This window comes from Hemiscyllium ocellatum, chromosome 35, assembly GCF_020745735.1.
Source record: "Hemiscyllium ocellatum isolate sHemOce1 chromosome 35, sHemOce1.pat.X.cur, whole genome shotgun sequence".
NCBI lineage: Eukaryota > Metazoa > Chordata > Chondrichthyes > Orectolobiformes > Hemiscylliidae > Hemiscyllium > Hemiscyllium ocellatum.
In genome coordinates, this window is record NC_083435.1 from 5,039,691 (window position 1) to 5,060,431 (window position 20,741).

At 46.6% G+C, this 20,741-nt stretch overlaps 1 protein-coding gene across 1 annotated transcript; it reads left to right on the forward strand.

The window, feature by feature from the left end:
- Positions 1–246: 246 nt before the first annotated feature.
- Positions 247–1,133, forward strand: LOC132832397 (claudin-4-like). The gene has a single exon (XM_060850358.1). It carries the CDS (start codon positions 263–265, stop codon positions 896–898), a length of 636 nt encoding a protein of 211 aa, XP_060706341.1. The 5' UTR covers positions 247–262; the 3' UTR covers positions 899–1,133.
- The last annotated feature ends 19,608 nt before the right edge of the window (positions 1,134–20,741 follow it).

Consider the following 20,741-nt stretch of genomic DNA (forward strand, 5'->3'; position numbering starts at 1 on the left):
ACACGCGGCTGTGCTTTGCCAGCAATATTTGTTTTTGTTTCTGATTATCAGCATTAGATTCGGTTATTGAAGATTTGTCCGTCTGTGTGTGCGCGAGTGTGTATGTGTTTTATTCGAAAGAAAAAGGGGATTGTGTTGGGGTTGGTCAGTGGAGCATTTTAACATCAGAACTGTTTTGTTTTCCTCTGGGGGGGGGGGGGGGGGGTCGGTGGTTAATTTTGCGAACCCAGGGGGGATTGAGAGCTGGGGAAGGGGAGTAAAGATGGGGCACGTCCTTCTGGAGATTGCGGCTCTCTTTCTCTCAGTGAATGGCTTGCTGTGTGTCATCCTGACCTGCGCCCTGCCCCTTTGGAAAGTGCCCGCTTTTCAAGGTGCCAACCTAGTGACTGCCCAGCAGACCTGGGAAGGGCTGTGGATGGACTGCGTCTGGCAGGATACCGGCGAGATGATCTGCAGCACCTTCGATTCCATGCTGGCCCTGGACCACGAGTTACAGGTAGCCCGGGCTCTGACCACCACGGCCGGAGTGCTCGGCGCGCTGGGCATCCTGACCAGCATCGCTGGTGCCAGCTGGACCCGGCTGGTCGAGGGGGAGCCCTGCAAAGCCCGGCTCCTGTCAGCCGCCGCCTGCTCGCTGCTGTTCTCCGGGATCCTCCAGCTGATCCCGGTGGCTTGGACAGCCAACGAGATCGTCAGGGAATTCCGCAGCCCGTCCGTCCCGGAGGGAGTCAAGAGGGAACTTGGGCAATCTCTGTACATTGGCATGGGTGCAACTGCCCTGTTCACCGCAGCCAGTGGGCTGCTGTGGTTCTCCTGTTCCAAAGCCAGGGCACAGGCAGCTCGTCCAGCAGAGTACAGGCCCGGCCAAGCAAGCTACAGCGAGAGCCAGTATGTGTAAGGGAGCGGAGGTACACCATCTGGCCCCAGCCCCGGACAGGAACGGCAGAAAAGGCGGGAACCCTCCTGCAATACGATACTGTAGACTCATCTCTCAGTCACATTTACTGTGTTTAAAGCAAGTCTTCGAAACTGGCAGAGCATTCCGCATATCCAATCTATGTATACATATTGGAAACTCGATACAGCTCAAACAACTTATATAAAAAATAAATCGCACTTTATTTTAACTGTAATGATTCTGACTGTGATTGTACTGATACCAGTTGTGACTGGAATGATTCTGGCTGTGATTGTAACTGATACTGGTTGTGATTGTATTGATTCTGACTGTGATTGTAACTGATACTGGTTGTGACTGGAATGATTCTGACTGTGATTGTAACTGATACTGGCTGTGATTGTATTGATTCTGACTGATTGCAACTGATACTGGTTGTGATTGTATTGATTCTGACTGTGATTGTAAGTGATACTGGTTGTGACTGGAATGATTCTGAATGTGATTCATTGTGACTGTAATTGTTCAGTGCGGAGTAGGGTTGGGGAGGGGTGAACCAGCTGGGGCAGAAATGAGAATCTGGCAGGAGAAAAACAAAGCAGAGAATGACAGGTTCCTCTGCCATTCATTCACTGGGTGCTGGGGCTGGGTGGTTGGTGTCTCTCTGGTCTTGCAACCCGGAGTCAGAGTTTCCTTTCTGCACTGTGACCGGCCTAAGCCTTACTCAAAGTTAAAGTGCAGACAGAAAGTTCTGCCATTTCATTCTCACAGCTGCCCAGGGAGCTGAACTGGTGCGTGTCTGTCTGTGTGTGAATAAATGTGTGTACTTGTGTGTTGTGTGTATGTCTGTACTTGTGTGTGTGCATGTATATCAATGTACGTGTACGTGTGTGAATATGTATGTGTCTATGTCTGTGTCAGTGTGTGTGTCTGTGTATATCTGTGTCTGACTGTTGGTGTATCTGTGTGTGTGCATGCCTGTGGGGTGTGCTTGGATATAACTTTGAATGTTTTGAAAATTCTGTTGTGGGATGTGGGTGTCGCTGGCTGGGCCAGTATTGATTGCCTGTCCCTAGTTGCCCTTGAGAAGGTAGTGGTGAGCTGCATTCTTGAAACACTGCAGTCTACCTGTGTGTGTATGTGTTTATGTCTTCATGTGTGTATAGCCAGAGAGCTCTCTGCTGGACAAAACATGAGTAAGCTACAGGCAGACACGTGAAGCTGAAGGTAGTGGGAGATGGTGGGGTTGTGGTATAGCACTGGACTGGTATTCCCAAAGATACCAGGCTTCATTCCCTAGGTACATGGGTTCCAATTCCACACCATTCGGTGGGAATTTAAATAAAGTTTATACATTTGCCAGTTTATACCCATATCTATATAACAGTAAAATCAGTCTGGTTCACTGATGCCATTTAGGGAAGGAAAGTTCACTCCTGACCAAGTATTCTCTGTGTCCCACAAAAATATACTTATGCAACACATTAATCCATGCCAGCAAATAGTTCCCTTATTTAGCTGATCTCTTCACCATCCACACATTGCGATATTGAAAGTGGATATATTTAGAGCAAAAACCTTTTCCTGCTCTTTGTCAATTCTCTTCCCATGTCATCCTGCTGCCACTGTCACTATGGCAGACTCTGTTAGAACCTTCCTCTGTCTACTCTGCTTCATCATGGGATTTCAGGAAAAGGGCTCAGTGATAAACATGTGATTGGGTGACTTGGAGGTGCATGTCTGATGTTCCACCTGTATCTGCTGCCCTTGTCCTTCTAGATGGAAGTGGTTGTGGGTTTGGAAGGTGCTGTCTGAGGATTGCTGGTGAACTCCTGCAAGTGCATCTTGTAAATGGTATATACTGCCACTACTGAGCATCAGAGGGGTGGAGGGAGGGGATGTTTGGTGAGTTTCTGCAAAGCATCTTGTAGCTGGTACACACTGCTGTTACTGAGTGTCGGGGGGTGGAGGGAGGGGATGTTTGGTGAGTTCCTGCAGGGTATCTTGTAGATGGTACACACTGCTGTTACTGAGTGTCAGGTGGTGGGGGGAGGGGATGTTTGGTGAGCTTCTGCAGGGTATCTTATAGATGGTACACACTGCTGTTACTGAGTGTCGAGGGGTGGAGGGAGGGGATGTTTGTGGAAGTGGTGCCCAACAAGCAGGGGCTGCTTTGTCCTGGATGGTGTTGAGCTTCTTAAGTGTTGTTGAGGTTGCACCCATCCATGGCAAGTATGAAGTATTCCCTCACCCTCCTGACTTGTGCCTTGTAGATGGTGGGGCAGGTTTTAGGAAGTCAGGAGTTATTTGCTGCAGTATTGCCAGTCTCTGACTTGCTCTTGTAACCACTGTGTTTATGTGTTGAGTTCAATTCAGTTTCTGGTCAACAGAATTAATGTTTCATACCTTGTATTCAGAAACCTGGTGGGCACGGATTCAGTGTAAAGGATTACAACTTGAATACTTTAAAGATGATTTTTAGTCTCATTCTGGACTATGTAAACTCTGTATTCCCAAGCTAGTCTTCTTTTCTTACCATTTCCATTTTGTAACAACAGTTAATGTATGTGTACCTAGTTACCCCGAACCTAAAATGGATCCGAGAGACAACATTCCAAACTTGTCACTGCACAAGTGCACATGACAATAAAGACTATTTATTCTATTCTAATGTCTGTAAGGACTCCTAATCTCCCAACCATTTAAATTACTGACCTGGAGGGGTAATCCATTCCCAATAATCCATATTGCATTAATAGCAGTCATGATCTCAATGTAATTTATTCCTAACGACCTTGAGATACATTAATAGCAGGAATAATCTCAGAGAGGATTATTCTCAATAACACTGAGATACATCAACCTCATGAATAATGTTCAAGTGTATTACTCTCAATTACACTGAGATACATTAATATCAGATGTAATCATTGAATAATGAAAATCCCAGTTAATTTGAATCATGTTGCCATCTGGAACACCATCACTCTGTGAAGTTACTATCTCAGATTGCTGGTAGTGTCAGTGGAAGGGGTTTAATGGATTTGGTTTTTACTCAGTTTCACTACAGGGTAATAACACACACAAGGATTACTAACCAGAGGAGCTACATATAATCTTATTCTCCAACATTAGGAGCAGTCATTCACAGAATTTCACTAGCTTATTCTCCTTTCCTTTCCCAATCAACATTCCTGTTTATTCAAAACATAAAGATGTGGAAAATCATTCCCTACCTCCTCCCTTGAGGCCCATTGTAGGTTTGCACCACTGGCCTTGTAGGTTTTAAGTTGTAATATTGTCTATTTGTAAAACAATTATCCTTCTGGAAGGTAAGATACACACTGATAGAGATCGAAATAACCCCCTTCATCATTCACACTGTCAGAGAGACAGTAATAGTTTCAAAACTATGCAGGAGCAGGAATTCAGTTTGAGGACTGAAAGTACACATTTCTTAGCGCACGGGTTTCAGAGCAGAAAGGGTTAACATCTGTGACTGCCGTATGAAGGGCTTTTGCCCGAAATGTCGATTTTCCTGCTTCTCGGATGCTGCCTGACCTGCTGTGCTTTTCCAGCACCACTCTAATCTAGAGTCTGATTTCCAGCATCTGCAGTCCTCACTTTTGCCTAGTTGATTTTAACACTTATAAACACCCAAAAACTCCACAAACCTTAACACACAACTTCAGAGGGCCTTATATTCCATTTTTTACGTTTCAGGTCTTTCCTCTGCCTTTTTTTCGCAAAAGTCCAACTCTGTCGCATTTCTCTGACCCAATCCAATCTCTCTCTGTCCACACTACTGTACTGTATCATAACCCACCCCCTCCAACAACACACAGGGCCTTGAATAGGAGGAGAGAGATTTAAAAAAGACAAAAGGAGCAATTTTTTTCCCCAGAGTGTGAAATGAACTTGTTGAGGAAGTGGGTATAGATTAGATTAGATTACCTACAGGGTGGAAACAGGCCCTTTGGCCCAACCAGTCCACACCAACCCTCCGAAGAGTAACCCACCCAGACCCAAAGGGTTAGAGTTCAGGTTAGGGTTAGTGTTAGAGTTGGACTTAGAGTTCAGGTTAGGGTTAGGGTTAGGGTTAAGGGTAGGATTAGGATTACAGCTCAGAACGGAGTGATGGGATTTGCTTTGTTAGGGTTAAGGTTAGGGTTAGTATTAGGGTTTGAGTTAGGGTTACAGTTAGAGTTAGGGCTAGAGTTAGAGTCAGTGTTAGGGTTGGTATTAGGGTTAGGGTTAGAGGTTGAGGTAGGGTTCGAGTTAGTATTAGGGTTAGTGTTAGGGCTAGAGTTAATGTTAGTACTAGAGTTAGAGTTAGGGTTAGGGTTAGGGTTAGAGTTCATGTTAGGGTTTTGTTTATGCTTAGTGTTTGGGTTAGAGTTAGAGTGTGAGTTAGGGTTAGGATTACGATAGGGTTAGAGCTAGGATTTCGATTGAGAACAGAATGATGGATTTTGCCTTATTACATATTCCAACTAAATTACTGCTTGCGCCATCATGACGATGCCTTTAAATACATCAAAGTTATGTTCCTTTTTGTATCTTTTCCTCATAGGCTCATCCATGAGGAAGGACATGAGAGAAGAGGAAGCCATTTAGCCCTTCAAAGCTATCCCACTTTTCAATGGCTAATATAGCACTATTCCCAGTCACCCCCATTGTCCCATGTGTCTCAACACATTTCTTTACAAAAGCTCCATCAAGTTCAGATTTAAAGTTTTCCCCTATTAGCGGATGGGACTTGCAAATATTCAGGAAATAGGAATGTCACCTCAGTTCACCTGGAAAGGTCAGACTCCAATTATCAGACTGTGTTCTGAGTCCTGCGATCCTCAATCAGTACAAATCCTTGCATTCTGTCAATTTTGATTAAATCACTTTTCAATTTTTGAAATGCAGGGAATACTGCTCAGACATTGCCTTATCCTGCCAGAGAGCAATGTTTCCCGCTGTATTATCGAGGTAGTCTCTAGAACAGCAATAGGTCAGACATTACCAAATCAACCTGTAATTTAATTTTTCATTGCCTCAAGGATTCTTCATTCGAAAAACACTGAGCTTTATTTTCCACTGTCTCAGCATAAAATATCCTCACACTCAACAAGGTAAGCCTGCATTCCCGACATCAGCAAAATCTCCAGAGAAACACAGAGCTGGATGGAATTCCATTCAGTGCTGATGGCTGAGGGCAGGGGCCCCACAACTGGGAAGGCAAGGGAATATGGAATAACCCTGAGTTCCAACGATTTGCGTTGGCTAATTGACACCGAACTGATCCTCTATGTCCAACGTGTCAATGCAACGTCCAAAGGAATTTGAAGGATCTTGGTTCTGATTGAGCAGAGAGCTGGTCACACCTCATCTTCTGCTTCAACCCCAGGGCATCAATGTGGGCTTCACCAGTTTCCTCATTTCCCGTCCCCCCACCTGACCCCAATTCCAACCTTCCAGCTCAGCACCATCCTCATGACTTTCCTACCTGCCAATCTCCTGTCCCACCTATCTGCTCAACCTCTCTGACCTATCACCTTCATCCCCACCCCCATTCACCTATTGTACTCTTTGCTACCTTCTCCTCAGATCCACTCCCCTCCCATTTATCTCTCCACCCCAAAGGCTCCCTGCCTTCATTCCTGATGAAGGGCCTTTACCCGAAACATCTGGTTTCCTGCATCTGCAGTCCTCACTTTTGCCTCGAGAGCTGGTCACATTAACATGGAGTGGGGAGGGCTGGATCCATCCTTCAGCTCCCCCCGTCAGCTCTAAGCAATGTTACAAATCCTGAGGTGACCCTATCTGCAGTAGGTCTCTGTGCCATTCAGTACGTTGCTAAACAGGGCAGCTTCAGATCCACTCACTGTGGGAGTACACTGGGCATTCGCTCAAACCATCAGCAAGAGCCTGGTGAGGCTCCAGGTCTCTGTATAAAAAGGAAAGTGATGGTGAGATCTCCAGTGATATACAACAGCAACTCCCAACCCAACCCTATTGGCTGACTGGCAGAAATGGCAAGTTGCTATAGTTCGAGATGGGACTTCTGATTTTGCGGCCTGTCCACCATTCCCTCCAGGCCTTCAGATGTTAGATTAGATTAGATCACTTACAAGTCCACACCGAGACCCATTCCCCTTCATTTATCCCTTCACCTAACACTACGGGCAATTTAGCATGGCCAATTCACCTAATCTGCACATTTTTGGACTGTGAGAGGAAACCGGAGCACCTGGAGGAAACCCACGCAGACACAGACACAGACAGTTGCCTGAGGCGGGAATTGAACCCGGTTCTGTGATGCTGTGAGACAGCAGTGCTAACCACTTGACCACTTCACTGCCTGGGTGCTGAGGTCAGTCTGTGGTAGATGGTGCAGGCATGGATTGGCATGGTGAGTGTAAGGGTCAGGGCACGGATAGAACAGCCTTTATTGTCATGTGCACTCAAACAGTTTGTAACATTGCCTTTTGGCACCATCTTAGGTACAGAGAGCCAAGGTACAGAGACTTTTAAGTGCAGCTACAGAGTACAAATAAATATAGATTAGCACAAAATACAGGATGATAATAAGTGACCATCAGTATTAAAGTTCCAGTTCGTGCCCGTCGGCCCCAGGGTATGAGGCCACGCTGCCTCTACATGCCGGCCTCCATCCAGGAGTCGCTCCGCCGTGGGGCTCAGTCTGTTCACTCTGCTCCGGCATGGGACTTATCCTGTTCCCTCCGCAGTGAGTCTCAGCTCATTTGCTCTGCTCCATTGTGGGACTCCGCCCATTTACTCCGCTCCACCATGGAGCTCAGCCCAATCACTCCACTGTGGGGCTAGGCCTGTTCACTCTGCTCCACCATGGGGTTCACCCCTTTCTCCCTGCTCTGCCTTGGGACTTGATCCATTTGCTCCGCTGTGGGACTCAACCCATTTGTTCCACTGTGAGACTCGGCTAGTTTGCTCCTTCGTGGGATTCAGCCTGTTCTCCCCACTCTGCTGTGAGACTCGGCTAGTTCGCTCCACCATGGGACTCGACCTGTTCATTCTGCTCCGCCATGGGACCCGGCCCATTCACTCCACTGTGGGACTTGACCTGTTTGCTCCACCGTGGGACTAGGTCTGTTCGCTCCGCGATGGGACTTGGCCGGTTTGCTCTGCCGTGGGGCTTGGCCCATTCGCTCTGCTGTGGGGCTTGTTCCTTTTGCTCCACCGTGGGACTTGACCCATTTGCTCCGCCGTGGGACTCAGCACGTTCACTCCACCGTGGGGACTCAGCCTGTTCGCTCCGCTGTGGGGCTCGGTCCATTCACTCCGCCCTTCGCTCTACTGTGTGGCTGGCCTGTGTGCTCTGCCATCAGGACCCGGCCTGTTCAGGTCTTCAGCTGCTGCATCAGTCACATTTCGCTCTGAGCCACTCCTCATTCTGAGTTGGAGATATATATCACAGTTCCTTCAGGGTCACAAGGTCCAAATCCATGTAACTCCCTCCCTAAGAGCATTGTGGGTCTACCTACAACACATGGACTGCAGCAGTTCAGAAAAAAGCACTTTCTCAATGGGCAATAAATGCTGGGCCCCACCAGCAATGCTCACATCCTGTGAATAAATGAAAAAAAACATCGATGAGCCATTTTGCTAACTGTGGAGAAATTGATATTGTGAGCCGTGTTGTGGTGCACTCAGAACAGAACCCTGCATTTCTTCCGTATCAGTCACAGGAACATCCACTAATTCAGGAACCGAAATAAATCAAAAGCAAAAGTTATTCTTTCCAGGCAGCAGCTGTCTGCATCTTTTTTCTTGATCCATAAATAACTTCATCATCATTCCCTGCAGTCTCACATTCAATACACATTCCATGGCTGGGGTTTGTTCTGAGTCAATTACGGAACTGGCCAGTGCTAGAAAACAGTTTCAAGTTTCTATTTCTTCAAGTAAGGAGTGAGCAGAAATACTAAAAACATTGAAATATCTGCGGTGTTTGCGCAACTTCCCTGACCACATCCTGGAGGTAAACTGGCCCATACAATAAGCAGAATATTCAGACATTACTGAGCACAGGAGATTGCAATGTTACTGCACTCGAAGGTGTATAAGAGGAGTCAAAAACTAGAGGTGATGTGGAAATGCTGGTGATGGACTGAGGTGGACAAAGGGCAGAAATCACATGACAGCAGGTTATAGTCAAACAGGTTTATTTGAAATCACAAGCTTTTGGAGTCACCTGATGAAGGAGCAGTGCTTAAAAACCTGGTGATTTCAAATAAACCTGTTTGACTATAACCTGGTGATATGTGACTGTTTAAGGTGCATGGGGAAAGATTTAAAAAGGTTGAGTGGTAACTTTTCCAAGCAGGGGGTGGTGCGTGTATGGAAGGAGCTGCCAGAGGAAGTGGTGGAGGCTGGTCCAATCTGAGCCACTCCTCATTCTGAGATGGAGATATATATCACAGTTCCCGACTCTAACGGTTGTAATTTCGAGTGTGCGGTCAAAGAATGTCTCGCAGTTTCCTGATGAGGTTTACAGCTTTGCTGTAGCAGTTCTCAGTAAGAACTTGCTCCTTTCAGATTTTACATCAAGGGACAAAGCCTTCAACAAATGAGAAGGCACACTGTGTAAAATGGGATGTATATCATGTGCCCATCTTATGAAATTAAAACATAATTCCAGTTTTGGATTTGTCTGGCATGATGGATATGAAGGGGTAATACCAGACTGAGAACCCCTCAATGGCTGCTGTTAAACATTGGTTAGAGGCCAGGAATCCTGCAACAAAATGTGAATTCCATAAAATTGGGAATATGATCCAGCCTAATGTGCTCTGGTGATGAGTCATCAGACTTGAAACGTTAGCTTTGATGCTGCCTGACCCACTGTGATATCCAGCATCTGTTGTTTTCAGTACAGATCCCAGCATCTGCTGTTCCAGCCGAAAGCTGAGATGTAGCCACTTGCTGACTATTGTAAAGTTCCATCTGGTTCACTAATGCTTTTTAGGGATGGAAGTCTGCTATTCTTACCTGGACTGGCTTACATGTGACTCTTAACTGGGGGATTCATTCAGGACGGTGATAAATGCTGCCCAGATTCTCTGAACGAATTAAAACATTGATGTGGAAATCTAGGAGGATTTCACTCACAGATTTGGAGATGCTGGTGTTGGACTGGGGTGTACAATGTTACAAATCGCACAACACCAGGTTATAGTCCAACAGGTTTAATTGGAAGCACACTAGCTTTCAGAGCGCCACTCCTTCATCAGGTGGTTTTCACATTATGACTGGATAACATTATCACAGCGGGGAAGTCTATTATCAACTTATGGGACCACACTCTTCGACTGGAAGAGATTGAAGTCCTGAGCAAGGGTCTCAACTTCTGCCCCACCACCACTTTAGTTCTGGCAGCAGACACAAAGGAGTTCATCAGATGAATGAGACTCCGGGAATTCTTTCAAGGTGCTGGCAGTGATCCCACTGAGCCCACTGATGAACTGGAACAGTCATCACAGGGATCTGTAGAGGAGCGACCAAAGAAGGTGTCAACATGGACCCCACCAAAGGGCAGTTGCCCTGGGCTTGACATGTATGCTCAAACTGCCAGGAAATATATAAATGCCAGGTTCATCAGCCGTACCCACAAGGTAGAACAAAACATCACCCGTTCACAACGCAATGCCATCCAGGCTCTCAAACCAATCACAACATTGTCATCAAACCAGCAGATAAAGGAGGAGCCATTGCCGTTCAGAATAGAACAGATTATTGCAAGGAAGTGTACCGACAACTGAACAACCAGGAACACTACAGATGACTATCAGCTGATCCGACCAAAGAACACACCCGTGAATGAAACACACTGATCAGGACTTTGGATCCAGTCCTTCAGAGTTCCCTACACACCCTCATGTCACGTATTTCTCGTGTAGGCGACTTCTACTGCCTTCCGAAGGTACACAAAGCCAACACACCGGGACGTCCCATCGTATCAGGAAATGGGACCCTATGTGAGAATCTCTCCGGCACAACCACCTGATGAAGGAGCGTCGCTCCGAAAGCTCGTGTGCTTCCAGTTAGACTGTTGGACTATAACCTGGGCTGTGTGATTTTTAACTTCACTCACAGAGTCAGTGACTGTCAAAACCCTTCCTGGACACTGACTGGCTGCTGGGCCGTTGCATTGCTAATGTTGCAGTCACTAGAGCTGGGTCGGTTAGTAATAGAAGGGAGAGGGAGGGCAAGTCTGCAGCTTGCAAATTTGTGAAAGTAGCCAACCACTGATATAGAAGGAGCTGGTTCTGAGGCACGGGCTGGGACCCATCCTGCTGTGGCTGGCTGTGTCTAATAGCTGCAGGATTGTAGTGTGATAGGGTGGTTTCTCAACTCCACTCTCCATCCTGGGGGAAGAGGACTTTGTGCATGGAAACACTCAGAATTTCATCTTTCTTTGGGAAATGGGTTTTAAACTCCTGTTTCCCTCGGTACGCACAACCTCAGCTTGGTAGAATTGGAGGAAGAACTGATGGTCTTTTTCTTTCGTTTTTTTTAACACTGAAGTGACAGCTGGGTGGAAACAGCACACCTGTCAGGACTGGGGTCTGCTCAGAATTCTAGCCCCTTCCCCAATTGACACTTCATTATCACTTATTCAGACCCAAGGATTTTCAGAAGAAAACAAAGAACTGCAGATGCTGAATATCTGACACAAAATACAGAAATAGCTGGAGAAATTCAGCAGGTCTGGCAGCATCTCAGAGTGGACAGTTTGGGTCCAGTGACCCTTTCTGAGAACTGTCCCGGTGACTGTTCTCCAGACAGAAATTCTCTTTCCTCTCCACAGGTAAAGCCAGGTCCTTGTTGAGACTTAAACCTCATCGGGTCAGGAGTCACGAGTTGGTGAGACCAAGTGAGGATGGTGGATTTCCTTCCCTGAAGGACATTTGTGAACCAGATGGATGTTTTTGACAATCAACAGTGGTTTCATGTTCAGCTTTAGATCGAGTCATTACAGCACAGAAACAGACCCTTTGGTCCAACCAGTCCGTGTCGACTATAATCCCAAACTAAACAACTTCCACCTGCCTGCTCCTGAATCATATCCCTCCAAAACGTTCCTCTTCATGTGTCCATCCAAATGAATTTTAAATGTTGTTCTTGTCCCCAAATCAAGTACTTCTTAACAAAGCTCATTCCACACACAGACCACCCTCTGTGTAATTTTTAATTAAATACAGAGTCCACCATCTGCTGTGGCAGGATTTGAACCAGAACACTAGCTGAGTTCCTTGATTAATAGCCCAAAAATAATATGACTAGGGCTAAGCCATTGCCTCCCCTGTGGTTTAGATCTGCAATGTTGCCTTATTGCCTCTTGGGGGAGAAAGCGAGATACATCAACACCAGTTCATGAGGGATCAGGAGAGCACAACATAACTGTATTAGTTCCTGGGCTCAGGATTACAACACTGTGTGTGAGATAGCATCCGAATTTCATATTCTCCTTTGTGTTTGTGTGTGTGTGTGCGTGTGGAGAAATTCTCCTGAGAACAATTTTCACTCAGCATTTGACCCCTCGGTAAACTGCGCTCTCTTCTAATCACGTGTGGAAAGAAAAGGGGAATAAAAATACAAATTAGGCTAACGCTTGTTAAATCATGTTGACAGCTTGCTGATAGCTTTGTGTTAAAAAGGTCAAGTAACAAGTGTGCGGTTTCTCCTATGTGACTCTGCGCACATTGAGGCTCCTCCCAATTCCTGTTGTGCTCAAACATACAAAATGCAAAAACCGACAGAATAAGTGAGACAAAGAGAACAAAAGAGCAAAAGAGAGGTACAGCGCAGGAATAGGCCCTTCGCCCCTCCATGCCTGTGCCAAACATCATGCCCTGACTAAACGTACAGACAAATCATCTGCCCTTATTTGGTCTGTATCCCTCTATTTCTTCCCTATTTCATGTAACCATCCAGATGCCTCTTAAATGTTGCTAATGTAACTTCTGCCATCACCTCTTCAGGTTCCTACCACTCTCTGCGTGAAAAACGTCCCTCACACATCTCCCTTAAACTTGCCCCCTCTCCCATTGACCCTGTCCACCCTTGGAATTGAAACTTCAACCCTGGAAAAAAAACCTCTGACTATCCAACCTATCTCTGCCCCTCATGTTGTAGACTCTATCAGGTCTCCCCTCAGTCGCCGTCTTTCCAGTGAAAACAATCCTAGTCTTTTTAACGTTTCCTCATAGCCACTGCTCTCGAGACCAGGTGATATCCTGGTGAACCTTCTCTGCACTCTCTCCAAAACTTCCATGTCCTTCCGATAATGTGGTGACCAATACTCCAAATGCAACCTAACAATATAGCTACAACATGACAACTTTTGTACTCCATGACCTGGTAAACGAAGGCAAGCATACCATATGCCTTCTTCATCACTTTGAGCACCTGTATTGCCACCTTTGGGGAACTGCGTATTATTATGGCCCAGGCCAGACCCCTTAAAACATTTTAACAAGGGAGCCCTTGTTTTAAGCTGACGTGGGGTGAATCTTCCAGGAGCGATGTAGCTGGTCAAACCACTTGGTTTTAAACAAAACAGAATTTACTTTCACATGAACAAAAGAAAACCAAGCTTAGAATAATATAACTATGGGAAAATGAAGAGCTGTTTGATTTCCTGCAATGTCCCATAACACACCCCTTGGCAATAAGGTAAATTCCAACACAGGCAATGACAGGAGAGAGATTGCAGAGAGAGAGAAAATCAGCATGGGACCATGTCTTTGGGTCCCCAGCTAAAACTTGACCAGCAACTTCAACCTAACTGCTTGCTAAAACCAAGCCAAAGCAAACCAGAGAAAAAAAAAACCCTGAGCTAGGTGAACTGGCCACTTCCCTTTCATTGTGCAAGGTTTTTTTAGTTTCATAGAATCATAGAAGTGTACAACACAGAAACAGACCATTTGGTCCAACTCGTCCATGCTGACCAGATATCTGCTAACTGCTTGCTAAAATCAAGCACCTGGCCCATATCCCTCCAAACCCTTCCTATCCATGTACCCATCCAGGTCCCTTTTAAATCTTGTAATTGTGTCATCCTTCACCACTTCCTCTGGCAGGTCATTCCATACACATAACACCCCTGCATGAAAAAGTTGACGCTTAGATCCCTTATTTATCTTTCCCCTCTCTCACCCTAAACCCATGCCCTCTAGTTCTGCCCTCCCCTACCCCAGGGTCTATTTATCCTATCCATGCCCCTCATGATCTTATAACCCTCTGTAATGTCACCCCTCAGCCTCCAACGCTCCAGGAAAAACAGTCCCAGCCTGTTCAGCCTCTCCCTCTGCACATCTCCCGTCTCAAATCCCCTAAGAATCTTGTATGTTCCAATCCATTCATTCCTCCTCCTTCTATATTCCAAGAAGTACAGGCCCAACCTAGTCAACTAGGATCGGCCTACGAACCTTGTCTGCACTGCCTCCAATGTTGGTGCACCTTTCCTTAGAAAACGCAACCCGAAACTTTTCACAGCATTCCAGCTGCTGTTGACTGGTGCCTCATACATGTTTTAGCAAAAGCTCTTGGCTTTTACATTCCATTTCCCTTGAAAGAAAGTACAGCATTTTGTTTGCCTTCCTGTTGGATTCTGGGTAATCCAAGATGGAGGATGGAAGAAAACTGTGCATGTAAAGAATTGCTCCCGCTTTGAGGTTTTTTTTTCCGTGTTGGAGCTGATTCCCTCAAATTCTTGGAGCGGTAATCACTGTTTTATAAGCTATGCATTGTTTTGGAACTTTGGAAAAAGAAGATTAAGACAAGATACTTTGAAAGAATGGAGAGAACAGGGACTCGGAGGGAAGTGAGAATAAGAGGGAGCAGTCAACTTGCACATTGGACTGTCTGGACAGTGAACTTCACAGCCACCTGTTATTTTCAAGAATCTCTCGACTTGGGAGTTAGGTTGAAGAAGAATAAACAAACAGTGGAATTCACAGCCGACTTTGGAGAAACTCACAACAGACAAGCAGCTAAATGGCTTATCCAGTCTAATCATACTCTATTTGACTGCAAATGTATTATAGTGAGGAGGGTGAATTATTTTTTGTTTTATTGAGATTTGTCTATAGATTAAACTTTTTTAAAAATGTAAAGCATGGGTCCCAAGTTATCCCAGGGCTGAGGAGTGGCAGATGGAGTTTAATTTAGATGAATGCGAGGTGCTGCATTTTGGAAAGGCAAATCAGAGCAGGACTTATACACTTAATGGAAAGGTCCTGTTGTTGAATAAAGAGACCTTACAAGGGTGTTCTCTGGGTTGGAGGATTTGAGCTACAGGGAGAGGTTGAATAGGCTGAGGCTGTTTTCCCTGGAACATCAGAGGCTTATAGAGGTTTGTAAAATCATGAGGGACATGGATAGGGTAAATGGGGTGGAACTAGAGAGCATAAGTTTAGGAGAGAGGGATCTAAGGGGCAACTTTTTCCCACAGAGGATGGTGCATGCATGGAATGAGCTGCTAGATGTCTCTTAAGTGTTGTAAGTGTTCCCACTTCCATCCAGCATTTGGCCCATATCCCTCTAAACCCTTCCTATTCATATACACATCCAGAAGCCTTTTAAATGGTGTAATTGTACTCGGTGGAAGCTGGTACAATTACAACATTTAAAAGGCATCTGGATGAGTATATGAATAGGAAGGGTTTGGTGGGATATGGGCCAAGTGCTGGCAAATGGGGCTAGATAAGGTTGGGATATCTGATCAGCATGGATGAGTCGGACCAAAGGGTCTATTTCCATACTGTACTATGACTCTTGATGACTCAGTGTTTTTGGAACAGTAAGACTGTGCTATTTTCTGCCAATTGTTAAAGGTGCAAAGATGGTCCTGAGTAGAGTGATGAGCTCTTCCTGTCGGATGTTTTTCTTTAATCATTTGTGGGACTCGGGCCAGCATTGATATTTGTCCTTGAGAAGGTGGTGGTGAGCTGCCTTCTTGAATCGCTGCAGTCTCCTTGCTGTGGGTTGACCCACAATGCAAGTAGGGTAGGAATTCCAGGACTTTGACCCAACAACTATGAAGGAACGGAGGCATATTTCCAAGTCAGGCTGGTGAGGGGCTCAGAGGTGAACTTGCAGGTGTGGTGTTCCCAAGTACCTGCTGCCCTTGTCCTACTAGATCAAAGTGGTCATGGGTTTGGAAGGTGCTGTCTGAGGATACTTGGTGAGCTTCTGCAGGGTATCTTGTAGATAGTACAAGGTGTGTGAAATTAGGGGGAATTTCCACATTACTGATGACTGTGTCTGCAGGAAGTGTGTTTGGTTGTGAATCCTATCAGGTCGTATGGATCGGTTGGAGATTCAGTTAGAGGCAATGAGGAATTTACAGGAGCTGGGGTGTGTGATGGATGGCATTTATAGGAAGGGAGAAAAACTACTGATACAGTCAGGTAATGGGTTATCGTCAGGAAAGGTAGGAGAGGGAAGTAGGTAGTGCAGGATTCTCCTGTAGCTATCCCCCTCTCAAGCAATATGCTGCTTTGGAAAACATAAAGGGTGATGGATTCTCAGGGGAATGTAGCACGGACAGCCAGGTTTCTGGTCCCAAGATTGGCTCTAATGTAACGAGGGGTATGTCGGGTTCCAAACAATCGATTGTGATAGTGGGCTCTCTAGTCAGAGGCACAGAATAATGTTTCTGTGGCCAGCAGCAAGAAGAAAGAATGGTGTGTCGCCTCCAGGGTGCCAGGATCAAGGATATTTTGGAGAGAGTACAGAATATTCTCAAAGGGGAGTGGGACCAGCTGGAGATCGATGTACACATTTGAACTGATGACATAGGAAGGGAAAAGGACAAGATTCCATGAAGAGAATATAGGAAATTAGGCAGGAGGTCAAAAAAGAGGTCCTTGAGGATAGTAATATTTGGATTCCTCCCAGTGCTACAGGTGAGTGAGAGTAGGAATAGGAGGATAGAGCAGATAAATGCATGGCTGAGGAGCTGGGGCAGGGGGAGAAGGGTTCACATTTTTGAATCATTGGAATCTCTTCTGGGTTAGAAGTGACCTGTACAAGAAGGATGGATTGCACTTGAATTGGAAGGGGACTAATATACTGGCGGGGAGATTTAAACTAGTGGAGGTTGGGAGCCGGGAAGATAGTGAGGAAGACCAGCCTGAGGCTAGTGCAGTTGGGAAAAGAAGCAAGTCAAATAGCCAGGGCAGGCAGGAACAAAGCAGAGAACAAGGAAGAACTTACAAATTAAACTGCATTTGTTTCAATGCAAGAGACCTGGCAGGAAAGGCAGATGACCTGAGATCGTGGGACTGGGATATCGTAGCAGTTACAGAACATGATGGATAGGACTAGCAGCTTAATGTTCCAGGGTATAGATGTATAGAAAAATTAGAGAGGAGTGCAAGACAGGCATTTTTAATGAGGGATAACATTACAGCCGTATTAGGGAGGAAATTCCAAGGAGTACATTCAGGGACATTATTTGGATGGAATTGAGAAATAAGAAGGAGATGATCACTTTATTGGGATTGTATTATAGACATTCCCAATAGTCAATGGGAAATTGAGAAGCTCATTTGTAAGGTGATCTGTAAGAATAATGGGGTGGTGATAGTAGGGGAGTTTAAATTTCCAAACATTGACTGGGCCTGCCCTAGTGTTAAGAGTTTGAGTGGAGAGGAGTTTGTCAAGTGTGTACAAGAACACTTTCTGATTCAGTATGTGAATGTACCTACTAGAGCAGGTACAAACTTGACTTACTTTTGGGAAATAAGGCAGGGCAAGGTGTCAATGTGGGAGCACTTTGGGGTAAGTGATCATGATTCCATTAGTATTAAAGTAGTGATGGAAAAGGATAGACTGGATCTAAAGGTCAGAGTTCTCAATTGAAGAAAGGACAATTTCGCTCGGATTAGGCAGCAACTTACAAAAGTTGATTGGTGGCAGATATTCACAGGTTAAAGGACCACTGGAAAATGAGAAATCTTCAGAAATCAAATAACAAGAGGAGAAAGATTGAAAAGGGACCTATGGGGCAGCTTTTTCACGGAGGATGGTGCGTGCACGGAATGAGCTGCCAGAGGATGTGGTACAACTACAGCATTTAAGAGGCATCTGGCTGGGTATATGAGTAGGAAGGGTTCAGAGGGATCTGGGCCAAGTGCTGGCAAATGGGGCCAGATTAGTTTCAGATATCTGGTCAGCATGGACTAGTCGAAGGGTCTGTTTCTGTGCTGTCCATCTCTATGTGTTTTTGAGATTCATGGATGAGGACTCCCTAACCACTCCACTCTGTAGCTTTCTGCAGTCTTTCTCCATTTAATTAGTGTTCAGCTCCTGGATTCTCCTGTCGCATTTCCCCAAATAAACTGTTGCATTTTGGAGCAGGCCTTTGAACTCAGGGACATGTTTACTCGCTGAAACCTGAGTTTTAAAAGCAGAAGAAAGACCCCAAACAGACACATCGTTATACAGTCAGAGAGATCTAGAGCATGGAAACAGACCCTTTGGCCCAACCTGTCCATGCCGCTCAGTTTTCACGATTTAAACTAGTCCCATTTGCCTGTATTTGGTCCATATCCCTCCCTCTGTGTCCCATCCATGTACCTGTCTAAAAGTTTCTGAAATTATAAAGTTGTACTCACCTCCACCACTAACTCTAACAGCCTGTTCCAGACACTCACCACCCTCTGTGTGAAAAACATTGCCCCTCTGGACCTTGCTGTATCTCTCCCCTCTCACCTTAAACCTATGTCCTCTCGTTTTAGATTCCCCTACCCTGGGGAAAAGCTGTGGCTTATTCATGCCCCTCATGAGTTGATAGATGTCTATAATGTCACCCCTCAGCCTCCTACGCTCCAGGAGAAAACAAGTCCCAGTCTGTCAAACTCTCCTTATAACTCAAACCTTCAGATCCAAGTAGCATCCCAGTAGCTCTTTAATAATCTCCTTTGGAGATTAGGGATACTAGTTGTGAAGGGGAAACTGCTGAGTCTGAGTGACCCACACCACCCCTTTTCCAACTTTGAGAGACTTCCAAATGTTCCCAGAGGAAGCCGAGTTGAAAGGTTGGCATATGAAGGAGATGGGTTATAGAGAAATGGGCCGTAACAGGAATACAGCAAGCTCCTCAGTCAGGAAGGAAATTCCCAAAGGATGCAAGCTGGTATCCCTACTGGCCAATGTCATCCCTCTGGCCTTACAGACTGAACAGGACAGGGGCGGTTTCCAGAAAGGCAGTTACTAGCAGGTGAAGGTGCTACCTCACCTGGTTGATGAGCTGCCGCCTGAGGACAGGAGATTTCTGAATGAAATGGCACAATCCCTCCCTCAGGTGAGGGAGGGCCAGTCACTCCTCCTGCGGTTGCAGGGGAAGGTACCGGGGATGGGGGCAGGGGTGGGAGATAGTGTTTGGAGTGATGGAGGAGTGGACCAGGGTGTGGTGGAGGGAGTGGTCTCTATGGGGTGCTCATAGTGCAGGGGAGGGCAGGATGTGTTCGGTGAGGGAGGGGCAGAATGGCAGAGGATGGTCCTTTGAAGGTGGAGATTGGGGGAGGGGGTTGGCGTGGATAATGAAGGCTCAGGGAACCCGATCGTTGTTCCGGCAGAGACGGGAATGAGGTGAGGTGAAATGAGGAGACCAGGAGTGAGCATGTGGGGGGAGAGTCAGGCTCTGAGAGTGAGTGTGGAGGGCAATGAGGAGGATCACTCAGGGTGGGGAGGAGTAAGGGGGGGTGGGGTCTGTGAAGGTGGATAGTGAGAAGGAAGGAAGAAGGGTAGGTGTTAGTGAGGCATTGCAGGAGCCAGCAAGGGAGAATGAGGGGGAGGATTGGGGAGAGTGAGGGGGAGGATTGGGGAGAGTGAGGGGGAGGATTGGGGAGAGTGAGGGGTGGATTGGGGAGAGTGAGGGAGAGGATTAGGGAGAGTGAGGGGGAGGATTGGGGAGAGTGAGGGGGAGGATGGGGAGAGTGAGGGAGAGGATTGGGGAAAGTGAGGGATAGGATTGGGGAGAGTGAGGGAGAGGATTGGGGAAAATAAGGGGGAGGATTGGGGAGAGTGAGGGGGTGTTGAGGAGAGTGGGGGGGATTGGAAAGAATGAGGGGGTTGAGGAGACTGAAGGGGGATTGGGAGAGTGAGGAAAAGGATTGAGGAGAGTGAGGGGGTGTTGGGGAGAGTGAGGGGGAGGTTTGGGGAGAGTGAGGGAGAGGATTGGGGAAAATAAGGGGGAGGATTGGGGAGAGTGAGGGGGTGTTCAGGAGAGTGGGGGGATTGGAAAGAATGAGGGGGTTGAGGAGACTGAAGGGGGATTGGGAGAGTGAGGAAAAGGATTGAGGAGAGTGAGGGGGTGTTGGGGAGAGTGAGGGGGTGTTGGGGAGAGTGAGGGGGGATTGGGGAGAGTGATGGGGGGTTTGGGGAGAGTAAGGGAGAGGATTGGGCAGAGCGAGGGGGTTGAGGAGAGTGAGGGAGAGAATTGGGGAGAGTGAGGAGGGATTGGGGAGAGTGAGGGGGGATTGGGGAGAGAGAGGGGGGTTGAGGAGAGTGGAGGGGTGGAGGAGAGTGGGGGAGAGGATTGGAAAGAGTGAGGTGGTGATTTAGAGTGTGAGTGAGAGTGAATGTGGCAGAGTGATGGTGAATGGGGGATGTTGGAGGAGTGAGGGTGAGTGAAGGTGATTGAGGGGATTAGGTTCAGCAAAGGTGAAAGTGAGAGTTTCAGTGGCTGTGAGGGGTGATGGAGAGAGTGAGGGGTGAGTACGGGAGTGAGGGGTGCGTGGGGAAAGTGAAGGGTGAGTGTGGGGAGTGAGGGCTGAGTGGGGAGATTGAGGGGTGAGTG